A 17,865-nucleotide genomic window follows, 5' to 3' on the forward strand; every position below is an offset into this window, starting at 1 on the left:
GTTTTGGGTTCACATAATACCTTAAAATGTATTTCTTAAGGCCCTAAAATCCCTAAAATATAAACTCATTAAAAAAATATTTGTAGAAAGTAGAGGGGGTTGAAGTTTTGACGTTAAGGGTAACATTGTCATTTTCAAATCCGTATAACTATGACGAAAGTTAATGGATTTTAATTTATTTATAATGAATTTTAATGCATTTTTCACGTACTTTTCAAAAATGTATACGAAATTAAAAAAAAAAATTTCATCTCTTTTTTTCAAAATCAACCCTTATTTTTCGATTTTCACCCCTTCGGGTATTTTTTTTTTTTATTTTCATTGGAAAGCTGAGGTTTTTTCCCATGAGCTATGTAAATATGAAAATGGGACAACAATAATTTTGTGAGAAATATAATATTAAAGTAGGCGGTGCCTACCTAAATCCTCGAAGATGATCTCCAGGTATACCCGTTATCGGCACCGCCTACTTTAATATTATATTTCTCACAAAATTATTGTTGTCCCACTTTCATATTTACATAGCTCGTGGGAAAAAAATTCAGTTTTCCAATGAAAATAAAAAAAAATACCCGAAGGGGTGAAAATCGCAAATAAGGGTTGATTTTGAAAAAAAGGGGTGAAATTTTTTTTTTTTAATTTCGTATCCATTTTTGAAAAGTACGTGAAAAATGCATTAAAATTCATTATAGATAAATTAAAATCCATTAACTTTTGTCATAGTTATACGGATTTGAAAATGACAATGTTACCCTTAACGTCAAAACTTCAACCCCCCCTACTTTCTACAAATATTTATTTACTGAGTTTATATTTTAGGGATTTATTACTATCATATAGAACAACACTTTACCAAAGTATGAAGCCAATCCCAGAACATTGACTTTTTGGGCTGGGGCGATTGAAAAAGAATCTCTCATATATGGGACGTTCCACGTCAAACGGAACAGAGCTCTAGCCAAAAATTGGCTTGATAAAAAAAATCGTTTAAGGGCTGAAAAAATTTGTACACTCTTGTACTTTCGAAAGCAGATGGGCGATTTCAGAAATTCAATATGGCGGCGCCTGTAGATGTGATATAAGTCATCAATGTCACGATTCGACAAATACAAACATGAATAAAATTTCCAAAATTAATTAAATTGAATCAAAAAATACACTTTTAAGCATTTTTGGGGTCGCTGAATACGAATCTGAAGTCAGATTTTAAAAATTCAAAATGGCGGATCCAAAATGGTGGTCGATTTTTAAAAATTTAATATTTTTTCTCAAAACTTACTACTTGGGGGTTTTCGGGGTCGTAGAATACGAATCTGAAGTCAGATTTAAAAAATTCAAAATGGCGGATCCAAAATGGTGGTCGATTTTTGTTAAAACTAAATATTTTTTCTCAAAACTGGTTACTCGGGGGTTTTGGGGTCACTGAATACGAATCTGAAGTTAGATTTTTAAATTCAAAATGGCGGATCCAAAATGGTGGTCGATTTTTGTTATAACTCAATTTTTTTTAAAAACTGGTTACTCGGGGGTTTTTGGGGTCGCTGAATACGAATCTGAAGTCAGATTTTTAAATTCAAAATGGCGGATCCAAAATGGTGGTCGTTTTTTGTTAAAACTCAATTTTTTTTCTCAAAACTGGTTACTCGGGGGTTTTTGGGGTCGCTGAATGCGAATATGTTGTAAATAAAATAATAATAATAAAAAACTAAGCGCATATGAAAAATAAAAAAATAATATGTAAAATTAATGAGTAGTAAAGTGTTTGTAAGGACTTTTGATATTTAAATCTTTCTTTTACATAGGTAAAATCATAAAGCTCTAAAAAATATACACTGTTAATTACAATGCTATCGTTCATAAAAGGTTTCAAAGACACTTGGCTAAAAAATATACAAATGCTCCTTTGTTTTAAAAATAAGCGACCTTTAAAACACCCGAATAACATATTTAATCAAAAAAATCTAATTTTATAATTAATTCATCCACACCGAAAACCCTAAATAACAAGTTTCGAAGAAAAAATTGAATTTTAACGAAAATCGACCACCATTTTGAATTTTTAAAATCTGACTTCAGATTCGTATTCTACGACCCCGAAAACCCCCAAGTAGTAAGTTTTGAGAAAAAATATTAAATTTTTAAAAATCGACCACCATTTTGGATCCGCCATTTTGAATTTTTAAAATCTGACTTCAGATTCGTATTCAGCGACCCCAAAAATGCTTAAAAGTGTATTTTTTGATTCAATTTAATTAATTTTGGAAATTTTATTCATGTTTGTATTTGTCGAATCGTGACATTGATGACTTATATCACATCTACAGGCGCCGCCATATTGAATTTCTGAAATCGCCCATCTGCTTTCGAAAGTACAAGAGTGTACAAATTTTTTCAGCCCTTAAACGATTTTTTTTATCATGCCAATTTTTGGCTAGAGCTCTGTTCTGTTTTACGTGGAACGTCCCATATGCATATATTTTTTTTTTAATCGAAAGCTAAGGTTTTTTCCTACAAAAATATACAGTTGAAAAAATGGGACAAGAATATTTAAATATTGGTAATTAACATTTTTGCTTTTTTCAACCATTTTTAATAATTTTTTACTATTTTTAAATATTTAAACATTCTTGTCTTATTTTTTTTAATTATATATTTTTGTAGGAAAAACCCTCAGCTATCGATTAGAAAAAGAAAAAAAATTCGTACCTTTTACCCCGAAAAAGTCAAATTTATTTTTGAGTTTCATTTTTTTTTTTCAAAAATTTATATTACCAATCAAAAGAGCATCATAAAAGTTTTCGAAACTGATATTGATATAAAAAAAAAATTCATTTTGATATTTAAAAGAAAAAAAAATAATTACAAAAAAAATCATTTTTTTCCCATTTGATAACTAATTAGATCATTAATTAATTTTTTTTTCTCTTAAATATCAAAATAAATTTTTTTTTTTAGTAGTATCAGTTTCGAAAGCTTTTTTGATGCTCTTTCGATTGGTAATATGCAAGGATATTAAAGCGCACATATTAGTATTTCACTGGACGTTATTAATTATTGTTATAGTGGATTAAGTTCACAAGCATATTACATCTTTGTATATTTCAGTTTAATTTTTCATTTCTATACCACAAAGAGCGCTTAATCTTGTCTTTATTTATATCACTTTGTTTATTTTTTATATATTACCTCTTCAATAAAGAAGAGCTTATAAATTTTCCAACTTTTCATTTCGATCTTTTTATTTATAAGAAAAAAAAACATTTTCTTCTACCACTTTTTAATTTGCAATTAAAAACAAAATATCCAATATGTATTTTAAAAATTAAATTTTATAAAAAATGCAATAAATTATATATTTTCACCCAGAGAAAATATAAAATTGTCTCAGAACCACATAAATGTTTATTTGTACTAAATAAATTTTTTTTATTTAAAACAAATAAAATGTTATTTGGCTCTGAGACAAATATATTTTTATATTTGTCTCAAATAAACGCCAATAAAATATTTCTCTAGGTGTACTTGATGGTAATTTCTAATGTTAGTTTTAAATAATGCAAAAATGTTAGCTAAAAAACTTTTTATTATTTCAATAAGTTTATAATATGGGTAAATCCACTCAATTTTACTCTTTAAAATAAAATTTGACAGTTCTATTAAAAATAGATTGTTTTTACGTTAATACAAATATCAAAGTTTATTTTAAAACTCCTTTGGAAACAGATTTTCCGGTGAGCTAATTTACCCTTTGATGAGCGAAATAACACGTTGGTGAAGTTCACAAAGTTTATTATCAACGATTGAGAAGAAAAAATATTTTCCTATGCGAATTATTATTATTTTTGATCTACAAAATTTTTTGCAACGTTTCTTGATTAATAATTATTTGAACAAAATTTATAGGCAAAAAAGTAGTTATTATTTTTTGAGTGGAAAATATTTTTTTTTTTGAATCGTTGTTCATAAACGTTGTTAACTTCACCGACGTGAAATAATCCCGTATCTTACGGTCATACTTATATACACGGAGAAAAATGGGATTGTGGTGCAAACAATTTTTTGATTGGTGTCAATAGATTTGTTGATATTACAATTCGAAATGTTAATATTACAATTCGGATTGTTGTCAATACAAATATATGTTGTTTTAATAAGAATACGAATTTTTTGTTGTCAGTTTTGTTTGCTTTGTAATTCCGTACAGTTGCAGAAACAAACTCTCTGTCGATTGCTGATGAAACAATTCGGATTTGTTTAGGTTTATTGTTCCATGTCACGTGTTCATCTTGAATTCTCGCAAACTGGCGTGCAGATTGTCGCGTCGTTTGCTTCTGGCACATGTGCCACTTTTGCTTTTATTATTAGTTTTTTTTAAATGACAAAGTGCTGTTAAATAATGAATCCGGTTAAAGTGAGAAATCTATTGCAAGTGTGGTGAATAGATGAAGAGACAATACACGGTTACTATTGAACATAACCTTATATTAAAAAAAACAAAGTGTATATTAAATATTTTTTAATAACAAATTTCAACTCAAAATAATTTTTTGGTTTCATGTCAAAGAATTCACAGTTTTCCTAAAAGTATCAAATTGAGACCAAAAATTGCATCAAATCTTTGCAACGTTTTGATGTACAAAAGTTATATCAAAAAGAGATCGTTTTGTGTATCATTTTTAGAAATGATACACGAAACGGTCTCATTTTTTGATGCAAAAAATTTAATCAATTTATATCAATCATGACCGAATTGAATCGACTCAAAATTAAACGAATTTTTTTCAGATATTTTGGTAATAGTACAATTGCGGAGACCATTTCACTATTTAATTTGAAAATGAAAATAACAGAAAATCAAAGACAATGTGCAATTCGATAATTAAAAAGTGACAGCTTATAAACATAACCTAAAATGCATGAGAAAAAATTTGTCGATAAAATCAATATAGCCGAGCTTTTTAGAAGTTAGATGGCAGCACTCATCTATTTTCTTTCTTTAAATTTTTTCTGAATCGTTTTTATAAAAAGCAAAACTGCCATCTACCTTCCAAAAAGCTCGGCTATATTGATTTTATCGACAAATTTTTTCTCATGCATTTTAGGTTATGTTTATAAGCTGTCACTTTTTAATTATCGAATTGCACATTGTCTTTGATTTTCTGTTATTTTCATTTTCAAATTAAATAGTGAAATGGTCTCCGCAATTGTACTATTACCAAAATATCTGAAAAAAATTCGTTTAATTTTGAGTCGATTCAATTCGGCCATGATTGATATAAATTGATTAAATTTTTTGCATCAAAAAATGAGACCGTTTCGTGTATCATTTCTAAAAATGATACACAAAACGATCTCTTTTTGATATAACTTATGTACATCAAAACGTTGCAATAGAAAAAGATACAACCAAGTTTACTGAGATTTGATTCAGAAGCTGCATGTTCCACATATTTTAATGCAAATGAAACTGGTGATATGACCTACGGAAATCTGCTATCGATTATTTTAGAAGGCGAAGAAACTGAACAAATTGTATTAGACAGATCAAAACTTTGTTGATACAACAAATTGTATTGCCGATTTAACAATTTAGTTTTGTTATTTCAACTGTTCCATAACAATTTTCTTTGTTCATCAAACAAAATTCTGTTTGTTCACCGAACAATCCGAATAGTTTTAATAACAATTCCATTTTAACAAGTTTTTTTTGTCTTAAAAACAAATAGAACTGCTGGTTCTATATTGAGAATTATTAATATTTGTTGAAATTTTATTTTGTTCATTGCTCTCTAAATATGAATTAGTCACTTTTGACTAATGCAATTGCGCCGATTCGTTCATTAAAATTAGTAACTGATTTTACTCATTTTTAGTCAAAAATTACTAATTGATAGTAGAAAACTACTAATTCATTTAATAATAATAATTTAATTGATTAATAATTAACAGTGTAGGAACTAATTAAAATAGTAATCTTATTACTAAATGAATTAGTAGTTTTCTACTGTAAAAAATTAATTAATTTTAAAAAGTTTATAAAATAGTCATAAAAAAAATTCTATATTATCACATTGATAATAAAAAAAAAATAAGGTTCTTTTTTGTCCCATTTAATAATTTAATTTTTAATAATAAATAAAAAAAATTATATTTTCACAGTTTTTCATTGTGTAAAATAAATTAAAATTTAACGTCTTATAGGTTTATCGTTAATTTATTGTTGCTTTTTATACTGTTATTGTTCGCGAGATACTTTTGTATTTATTTGAAGCATTTTAAAATATTTTAAGCTGAATGAGTAAAAGCTTTCAAAAAAAAAAAAAATGTGGAAAGGTTTTCCGGTAATTAGTTAAGAGGTTGGCTTTTATATGTATATACATATACAATATATATACAATTTACGCCCACGTGCGTGAAAAGAAAAACTAATTATTTACCTAACTAAAATTAGTATTTTTTTTTTATAATAATCCATTACAATATTTTATTATAGAATTTAATTTAATTGTTCAAAAACAAAAAAGAAATTATTTAATGAAATAATAAATTAAACGTCAACAATTGACATAACTAAAATGACAATCCTAATCAACAGGTGTTAGATTTACGCTTTCGTGCTTCACTTTCACGGTTGAGCTGATGAGCTTGGTAGTCATATATAATGTTTTTATTTCGCTTTCATAAATAATTTCTTTTAAAATATTTACTCTCTTCTGGCACATTTGCAATTATAATAAACTAATAAATAACTGCTAAAAAATAAATTCTATTGTTGAGAAATAAAATTCTCATAGCTTTTATATTGAATTAAAAAAAAACGTAAAATTCAATTTTATTATTTATTATTTTAATTTAATTATAATAAATATTAGATAATATAATTTCCGTTATATTTAAATATTTATTATTTATATATAGACTATAGAGTATACTGAATTATAGTTGTGAAACATAATTTTCATTCGTGTTTAAAATTGAAAGTTTATAGAAAATTTCTTAATTATATAATATGTAATTGAATTGAACATAATATTGTCATATATTATGAAGTTAATTTCATATTCTAATTAGCGCGTTTATGGATGGTATAATCAGTGAAATTATGTATGAGAAAGATTTTTTTTTTAACAAAGAGGATGTTTTTCGACATTAACGAGTTATATATGCAACGAGTAACGATAAATGTTGGAAACTCACTTAATTACTTATAACTAACGAACTGTCTTAGTAGAAATTAATTACGTTTCTCAGAAGTTCAGCAAATATATAGTCAATGGCGAAAAGATCACCCATGTCTCATTACACAAAAACAATTTTAAATTCAACTGAAAACCGATAAAAGAACATTTTCAATTAAATATTCACAATTTTTTTTTTTACATTCTTCTTTTCACATTTATTTTAATTAACCATATGTCAGAAAAGTTTTGCAAACAAAAAATCTACAATTTGGTGATAATTATAGTTTATTAATTTTTGAAAATATCGTAACAAGAATTTTTATATATATATATATTGATTAAAGAAATTAAGAAAAGTTTCAATTCGTTTGCTCCAAAAAATTTTGTTTCTATAAAGTACGATTTTCTCTAAAGAAATTTGTTGAAAAAAAAAATTTGCAAAAACTGATTATTTAGTTACCTATGGTTGTACGTTTGTAATTTAATTATTTTTGAAATAACATTTTGATAAGTCACATTTATAGTTATAATACAAAATACAACATTTTATGTGTTTTGATAAAATTTGTATAGTAAAATTGAAATTAAATTTAACCTACACAGCACAAGAAATTTCCTGAATATTTCCTAAAGTTGATTGGCAATCTCCGAAATATTCACTTGCAAAGCTTAGGAAATATCTGTTTAATATTATAAAATGTCCGCAAGTAAGGAAATATTGAGCTCACGCAATTTATTCAAATTTACTCTTTAAATTTAAATTAATATATAAAAATTTTAACTAATTTAAATTAGTGACTCCACTGTTTGTTTTTGAATTGCCTAATTAAATTTTTTTAATTCAATAGTAAAACAATTTTTTCTTACTATTAATTATAGTTAAATTTTACTAATTCAAAAGCAAAAAGAAATTTTTTTTAACAGAATTGTCATTTAACAGAAATATTCTATTTAGCTGAATTTTTAGAAACTCATGAATAAGTTCTAAAATAAATTTGTTAAAAGTTTACATTTGACAGAATTTTATTAACTATAATTTACATTTAGCAGAATTTTTATTTTTTCTAATTATTATTTAACATAAATTCCACTTAACCGAATTTCTATATATTATAGAATTGTTACTAAAACAAATTTTCATTTTAAAGATTTTTTATTTCATCGAATTTAAATTTGACAGAATTATTTTCAAATTTTCAATTAAACAAAATAGTCATTTAAAAGAATTTTTATTTCACAAGAAAATTATTAGCCCAACTTTTATTTATTCGAATTAAAATTTGACAGAATTCTTAAAACACTTTTATTTTTCACTTTTTATTTTTCGCAGAATTTTCATTTATCCGAATAAATACATATTTGATTATAATTTCGTTGATAACTTCTGATTCGTCAATTTAAAATTTTGTGCCTAAATTTTTATGTCAGATTTTCATTCGGACAAATGAAAGTTCTGTAAAATAAAAATTCGGTGTAAAATGTAAATTCGACCAAATAAAAATTCGGATCGAAAAGCATTTTTTCTATTATTCTTTCTGTAAAATAAAAATTTTAGGTTATATTCTACTTAATGAAAATTCGAACAAATAATAATTCTGTCAAATTGAAATTCAATGAAATAAAAAATCTGTAAAATGAAAATTCATTTTTAGTAACAATTCTGTAATATAGAAATTTGGTTTGATGGAATTTCTGTTAAATAATAAATCGAAAAAATAAAAATTCACACCGAAACTCCGTTTGACCGAACTTTTATTTGTCCGAATGAAAATATTGTCAAGTAATTTATTTAGATAAATAAAAATTTGATAAAAGAACAAATCTATTAAATAAAAATTCTATTTTAAGAGAATTTTACTATAGACATAAATTCTGTTAAATAGAAATTTTATTATTTAAAAATACAATGTGTTAGAAAGTCTTCTATTAAAGTTCAGTTAAATAGAAGTTCTATTAAATCAGAATTTAGTTAAATAGAAAATCTTTGATAGGAAAATTCGGCTTATTATAAAATTGACTTTATAAAATTCTACTAAATTCACTTGTAATAATAATAATATTAAACGAATTTAATGAAATAGTTAATAATTAATGTTTTTACAACTAATATAATTATTATGTAAATTATTTTATTTTATTATATATTATATATTTTTGTTATAGTTTAAAAACTTGATATGGCTCATTTTGAATACTGTCATTATAATGTGTCAAGAATGTCCTCATTTATTTCTTAACTTTTTTTGTGCGCGATAATAATTCAAATGAAGAATGAAAATTTGCATATTTTTATTATGTTTTGTATAATGTAAAAATAAAATAAGTGACCTAATTTTCCCTTTCGTAAAAAGCGTTAGAAAGTTTAATATACATACTTAAACAAGTTGTCATTTATCGTATGGAGAAGTTTCCGCATATATGTGTGTATACGAGCAGTTATGATTATACTGGAAAACAATAAATTCAAAGTGGAATGTAGGAATGCAACAATGATATTATGGAAATTTTAGAAATGCTTCTTAGTACATATAGTGAAACACTTTTTGTAAAATAAAAATTGTTAAAACATTTCCATTATTATAAAAAAAAGTATTTTAAGTTATAATAATACTCAATTTCTCTTATACAATCATAAATTATCATATTATTATTATCTAATAGATATTTATTTACATTACTCAATAATTCTTAATTGAAAAAAGAAAAAAAAATTTTTTTCCAGTGTAGATATTTTTTCATTATTGCGTTACTTTATTTTTCCAGTAAATCTATTGAAATTGAAATTCAATATTCTACATTTTCTTGAGATGCTGAAACTTATCGACAGAAATGTAATGTCCATGAAATAATTAAACAATATAACACGATTGAAGGACTCGATTACAGTATGAGAGAAATCAGAAATATCAGATTTATCTTGACATAGAAATATATAAAGAAATTCAAACTTGACGCATTATATGAACTATATAGGAAAAGGGTCGTTAAGATTATATATACCTTTAACAAAAAAAAAAAAAAAAAAAAAAAGAAAAAAAAAACAGAAATCATGAAGATTTAATGTTCATACGAGAATTGAAATAAAGCGAATGAGAGTCGTGGGTATAATAAAATTAAGAAAGGTTTTTTAATCAACAAAAAATAAATTATATTTTAAACTATTGTCGGCTAGAGTTGTATTTTAAAATCCAAAACAGCAATTTTTCATTTTTCGCTTCGTGAAAATTTGAAAATTGAAAATTTTTTAAATCTTTATTTAAGTCATATTGCCAACAACAGAGTCAAACCACGTCAACCGTGAGTAAAAATTTTCTAGATTTTTGGACAAATAAAAGCAATTGTGAAAATCTGTAGCTCATAACGAATCAAAAAAAAAAAAAAAAATACTTTAAATTATAGTAAATTGTTATAAACAAATTGTTATTTTAGGCAATGACATTGATTAATTTAAATTAAACTAATTACTCGGGGGTAAAAAAAAATTAAAAATCTCCGGTTATACCGGTCCAAGGTATGTTACATATAAATTTCATTATAATCCTTGCTATAGAAAGTATAAAAAATACAAATTGTTATTAAAAATTAAAAATTTTTTTTCACAATTAAGTTTATTTAAAAGAGTGGATATTCATTAACTACAAAAAAAAATTGCCAATAATTTCTAGCCAACAAAATTTGAGATATTAATTTTTTGTTTAAATGATGCAAAAATTTGTTATTATAAAAAAAGGTAATAAAAATTTAAAATTTTGAAAAGCGGTTTAGTGTTTTTTTTGGTTTGTTGTGAGCTACAGATTTTCACAATTGCTTTCATTTTTCCAAAAATCTAAGAAAATTTTTACTCACGGTTGACGTGGTTAGACTCAACATTCTTCTGTGGTTCTTCTTAAATAAGTTACATTTATGTGGCAACACTTTTTTTTCCTAACTTACATGAAAATTTCATAATCATAAGTTCTGAAATACCCTGCGGTGATTTTGAATATATAGGATTGACAATAAAATAGTTGGGCAAATTTATAAATATAATATTTATAAAACAATAATAAATAAAAACATTTGTTTATAATATTATATTAATTAAAAAAAATTAACTTCAAAAGAATTTTAATTTTTAATTAATTATGTTTAATTTTGAATATTCTTCTATTTTTTTTCTAATACACGTACACTCAGAGGAAAGTTTTATTTGTACCAAATATACTATTTTTTTTATTAACACAATGTTTTGCTTATTTCAAGCAAATTTTGTTTGATTCAAATAACTATTTATTTTGATGTAAATTAAAGTTTGGTTTATTTTAATAAATTTTTCAATTAAAGAAAGAATTTTATTAAACCAAATAAACTTTTAGTTGATTTAGCCAAAATTTAGTTGTTTCGCAATAATTTGAACTTTTAATATAATAATATTGATATTGTCTAACATTAAATAAATATTTACTTGATCCAAATAATTTTCATTTCAATTAAATAAATTGTATTTGAACCAATAATTTATCAAAATTTGAAACAGCAAATACTGATTCAAATAATAATAATTATTAATACAAATAAATATTTATTTGATAATTAGTTAAGTAATCGATTATTTAAAATCAAATAAATTTTTTTTCTCAATGCATTGAGTTAATTTTCAAAGAGGTTATGTTCTATGTGATTAATATCCTCTTCATTGAAGAGGATTAACATTTTGTTACACTAAAAAATAAAAAGTTGCATTTTTTTTTAAAGGCATTGAAAACATTTTATATATATTCATTTTTATCATTATTATAAAGTTCATGAAAGCTTATAAAATTCTTTATTGTTGATTTAAAATTTCATTTATAACTTCCATAGAAAAAAAAAAATTCTTTTTGAAAATTTTCCGATACATGAATTAGTCTTTTGTTGGTACGACATTTACTATATAGAATGCCAGCTTACATAGTAATAAAAAAATTAAACAAACAATATATATTTAGTTAAATTGTATTATGCAATTATGATAATTACCAAGAGTTAATTTCGAATAATCATAAAATAAAGCTGACATATAATTTTAGTAAAATCGAATTTGTTTATTATAGATAATGTTAGTTTATTATAATTATAATAATCAAAATGTAATGCTTTGGAAAATACTCTGACATTCAAAGGATTAAATGTAATTCACAAAAGTCCATTAATAAATATAACTTAATTTCGCTTGTTCCAATTTACTTATATCAAAGTATATTTAAATATTCATATTGAAAATTGAAAAAAATTAATTAAATTAATAAACTAACAAATAATTGATTTTTTTTTATTTAAGATAAATTAAGTGTTTATATTTATATTTAAGAATTATTAGTTGACTTTTTTATTTTCAACAAAAATATAAAATAAATTATTAATATAACATATTATTAGATGACAATATAAATTCAATATGTATATTATTGTCTTTTACTTACGTTTTTTGAATTATAAATAATATATAGTTGATTTAAATTTATTATTAATTATAAAAGTTTTAATTAAAATTCGATTGTATCTTTGACTTTGCTTTTAAATAATGATATTTTTGATTGACACGTAATAATGTAGCAAATAAGTGAAATTACATTTACTCGCATTGTGAAAATTAGATCACTTCTCTTGTTTGAAAATCGATGTTCAAAAACCGTTAATTGTTTAATTTCTTTGATACTTTTGTGACAAGTGTGTTACATAATAATTTGCTATTATTTTTCATTATTATTTTATTGTTATTATTACTATTATTGTAATAATGTAAAAAATTTAAAAAAAAAATTGTTATTACAATTTTTATTATAAAAGAATTATAAATTAATAATATTAAAAATTAGTAACTGTTTTAGTTTTTATTTACTTTATTAATAGGTAAATATAATTAATTATTACAATTAAATTTGTAAATATAATTTAAGAGTTTTGGAATAAAATTTAAATATTTAATTTTATTATATTAAAAAAAAATCCATCTATGAATATAAAATTTTTTAATTTATATATAAAAATGAATAAAAAAGATATTTAAATAAAATAAAAATTTATTAATTATTATGAAAAAAAAATTAATAAAATTTATATTTGATTTTTATTTATTTTTTTATTTATTAATAATAATGAGGAGATAATAATAATAATAATTGCCACTCACCTGATATTCATCCAAATTATAATCATTGTAGTCCACGTTGTTTAATTCTTGATTTGAAATACTTTTGTCATAAATTGTGCGAGCAAAAATTCCGGGTACAATTAACGTAATGGCAAAAAGAATAAAATAATTAGAAATTATTCCAAATATCGTGTTCGCCATTTGTATGATCGCGTTTGTGCTTCGTTTTGATCGCTTTTTTTTTTTGCTTGGATCACAATGATCTCCTAATTTAAATCCCTCTCAGTCTCTCGTTGTATATGTTCTTATCAAACATGAGGTAAAATTCGAAATTTCCTATTATATCCAAATTACACTGTTTTTTTCTCAAAAAAAAAAAATAAATTTTTTCTCTCTTCTCTTTTGTTGTTTCTTCTTTAGACACTATATATCTGATTTTTTAATTGAATTGAAATTTATATATATATTGAAAAAAAAATTTTTTTTCTTGTCTTTTATCAATCAACTGTTATTATAAAATTGTTAGAGAATTTTTTTTGAAAATAATTTTTAATTTTAGCGCGAAAAAAATTTTTGTTTTGTATCCTTAATTTTTCATACATGCAATTTTGCTGACACTTGTTACCCACTTTCTGCAAGTCCACCCTGCTCTTCGTTATCAGAATGTGCAATGTGTCGACGATGGTTTCTATGCTCTTCTATATACTTTCCTCTACTTATGGTGGGAGCCACGCAAGCGCGAAAACTTAGCTGTGTTTACATTTAATGCGTATACACGAAAAGGAGAGAGTGAGAGAGAGAGAGAGAGACTTCAACCCCCTTTTTCAAACGTCATCCTCTTGTTTTATTTGATGAAGATAATTTCAACCCCCCTTCCATCCGACGAAGAGCAGCGATTTCTGACCTCACAAGAGACTCCCATTATTGCGTAGGTGGAAAATATAGTATTTTTGGCTCATTCAATTCTTTGTCTCTCTATAATAATCACTTTATAACTGACTTTTATGACTGAATTCTAATTAATCGAATTTATGAGACGTGTATGATTGAGCATTAAGATTAATTTCTTCTAAAATTTCCATTTTAAAAGAATTTTAATAGAAATAATTATTTTTTAGACGAATTTACAATTTTTGATTTAAAATTTGACAGATTTTCTTTTTATACGAATTTTTACATAACAACACAGAAAATTAAAAGGCATTAAAATAAGCTGCAACGCTTATTATTTTAATCCAATTTTGCTTATTTTAATACCAAAATGGATTAAAATAAGCAAAATTGGATTAAAATAATAAGCGTTGCAGCTTATTTTAATGCCTTTTTAATTTTCTGTGAAAATTTTTAGCTCAACGATTTTCTTTTTGGCAGTATTTTTATTTAATCAAATTTTAATTTAAAAGAATTTTATGTGATTCAAATTTTTAAATGACAGAAATTCTAATTTACCGAATTTTCATATGTCCGAAATTACTAATGGCCGAAAGAACAATAGACGGAAAGATTTCGGCCATTTGTAATTTCGGACATATATAAAAATTCGGCGTCTTAAAAATTCGTACAAATAAAAATTCGATGAAATGGAATTTTTGTCATTTAAAAATTCGATTAAATGAGAATTCTGTTAAATTAAAATTCATATATAAAAATTCTGTAATATAGAAAATCGATTTAATTAAAATTCTGCAATAATTTGAATTCGGCTGAAAGATAATTATGTCAAATGAAATTCTATAAAATAAAAATTCTAACTAATGATACTTAAAGTTTATTCATGCGTCCCAATTTAATAATAAAATCTAATAATCAATTTGATAATTCTGAAATTCACAATTGCAAAGAGATTTTTATTAATTGTATATTTTTTTTATTTTCATAGAATTATATATTTTAACCCACATATGTATGTATAAAAACTAACTTTTTTAAAATTGATCACAAGGTTTTCTAAATGGGTTAAAAAAATATATATTATCTTATTTCAAAAATTCACTGTTTTATATAGCGTTATATACAAAACTTTGTTTTAATAACCTAAAAAAAAATCTAGGTTGTATATAAATAGGAATTTTTTGTTCTGAAAATTAAAATACAATCTGCCCATTTATCATTTTTAATTGACTGTGAAATGCAGCGAATATATCAATCAATAATCGAGAGTAAATTTTATGTTTTGTGTCAATTATAAGATTAAGTAAAAATAAAGGGATGCTGCGCGCTAGGGGAAAATATGCTGGAAAAAAAAATTTATGTGTATACATATCAAATAAATCTATTATCTATTAAATATATAATACTTAAACCAAATAAATTATCAAATAATAAACTACACTATAAAAAAACGATATTTTATTATTATATTTAATTTAAATTTATTTTGTCATTACATACTGTTCATATACTTTTTTTAAATATTTTTTTTATCGATTACCAAGAATAATATACATTAATGTTACAAAATTAAAGATAATTAATTTTTATTTTTTGACTTCGGTTCAAATAAATATACAGGGTGACTTTTATGTTCCGGATCCTCTAAAAATTTTTTTTTTCAATCTCATTTTTTTCGTTTTTTAAACAAATAAAAGTGAAATTAAAAAAAAAAATTTAGGGGGTCCGGAATATAAAAATCACCCTGTATATATTATATAACATTTTCTTTAGCTTTTCATCATTAAATATGCCTTTTCAAAAAGTATAATGTTAAAAATCACAATTAATTTTCAATTAAAATTCTTGCCTGACGGTGGGAATTATATAAGTGTATCAAAGATAAGCTTTCTCGACGGCAAAAAGACATCATTTTCTGTCTTCATTATTATGGGAAACTCATTTATTTTGTGTTTTCACTAAAAATATTATCCGCATATAATTCCTCTATTATGTTTAATTGCATTTTTTATCTTGACATATATATACATTGAAATTCATATACATTTTTATGCAAAGTTAACGTTTGTGTATGAAATCTTTTGTTTCGATGCATAAATTATTGTCTTACACGTTATTTTATTAAATCAAAACAAAACAAAAAATTTTATTTTTTTTTTAAATGTCACAAAAATTATTTTATTTAAAATTTCATTGAATATCACGGAGAAAAATTGGATTGCTGTGCAAACAATTTTTGGATTGTTGTCAGTAGATTTGTTGATATTACAATTCGGATTGTTGTCAATACAAATGTATGTTGTTTTAACAACAACATGAATTTTTTGTTGTCAGATTTGTTCAGTTTGCAATTCCGTACAGTTGCAGATGCAAACTCTCTGTCTATTGCTGATGGAACAATCCGGATTTGTTTAGCTGACAGGTTTATTGTTCCATGTCACGTGTTCATCTTGAATTCTCTCAAACTGGCGTGCAGATTGTCGCGTCGTTTGCTTCTGGCACATGTGCCACTTTTGCTTTTATTATTAGTTTTCTTTTTAAATGACAAAGTGCTGTTAAATAATAATGAATACGGTTAAGGTGAGAAATCTTTTGCAAGTGTAGTGAATAGATGAAGAGACAATTTCATAGTTTATCGGTAAGTTATACACGGTTACTATTGAACATAACCTCACCTTAAAGAATACAAAATGTATATTAAATATTATTTAACAACAAATTTCAATTCAAAATAATTTTTTGGTTTCAGGTCAAAGAATTTGATTCAGAAGCTGCATGTTCCACAGATTTTAATGCAAATGTAACTGGTGATATGACCTACGAAAATCTGCTATCGATTACACAGGCACACAAAAAAAAAAAAGTTGTCTGTTTCTTGAACTACACATATATTTCCTATAGTATTTTGGCCCGCTGAAACCGAATCTGAGCTCAGAATTGCTCCATCACCATCAGTATTTTTTTAAATCGACCAAAACCACCCTTAAACGGACAAATTCACACTTCGGAGCACAGAAAAAACTTGGACTCATTTTTGTTGCAACTCATTTTCTTTTGGGTATCGAAATGAGTATGGTACAAACTTCATGTTATTCAAAATGATATTGGCTGGAATTTCAGATTTCTAAGTTGGCATCATAAGCAGAGTAATTTTGTATTTCAATTATTGTTTCTAATATTTCAACAACACCAGAAAGATTATTTTGACCAGTACGAATATTTAGAAGTTTTTAAATAAAAATTATTTATTATTATTTACGTAGATAATAATTAATTTCATAAGTTTTTAAATTTACCGCTATTATTTAAGTTGGCAGTACCGTTCCTGTTGTCAAAACACATGTTTTCATTTTTCTAACCTAAAAACATATTTCCTTTATTATTTTATTACGCGATTACAAGCAATTTTTAATCAAATATATTAAGTCTAGCGTGTTATTTACTTCTTTGTAATTATTATATTTCATGTTTTTGTGTAAAATTATTCGTTATTTCACAATATTTTTCCATTTTTCTTTTTCTCAAAATGAAACTTGCCTGTTTCATTTTGATACTTTTACCTTAGAACTCGAAATGAAACAACCAGTTTCATTTTTGTTGCGAATCAAATTGAGTATAGAATCTATACTCAATTTGAATTCAGGTTTTTTCTGTGAGATAAAAAATAAATCAACTTATTTT

General features: G+C 24.1%; 2 protein-coding genes across 2 annotated transcripts in view; one reads left to right on the forward strand and one right to left on the reverse strand.

Annotated features, from left to right (window-relative positions):
* The window catches only part of LOC127291457 (uncharacterized), a 32,170-nt gene extending 18,183 nt beyond the window's left edge, over positions 1 to 13,987 (reverse strand). The window contains exon 1 of the mRNA XM_051320609.1: positions 13,333 to 13,987. Coding sequence (XP_051176566.1) covers positions 13,333 to 13,494 — 162 coding nt within the window. The 5' untranslated portion in view covers positions 13,495 to 13,987. The remainder of the gene's footprint in view (positions 1 to 13,332) is intronic.
* Positions 1 to 17,865, forward strand: part of LOC127291459 (allatostatin C-like) — a 107,940-nt gene that overhangs the window by 18,913 nt on the left and 71,162 nt on the right. The window lies entirely within an intron of this gene.

The sequence above is a fragment of the Leptopilina boulardi genome, unplaced genomic scaffold (assembly GCF_019393585.1).
Source record: "Leptopilina boulardi isolate dan_hultmark-lab unplaced genomic scaffold, ZJU_Lbou_2.1 LbouV2_137, whole genome shotgun sequence".
Taxonomy (NCBI): Eukaryota; Metazoa; Arthropoda; class Insecta; order Hymenoptera; family Figitidae; genus Leptopilina; species Leptopilina boulardi.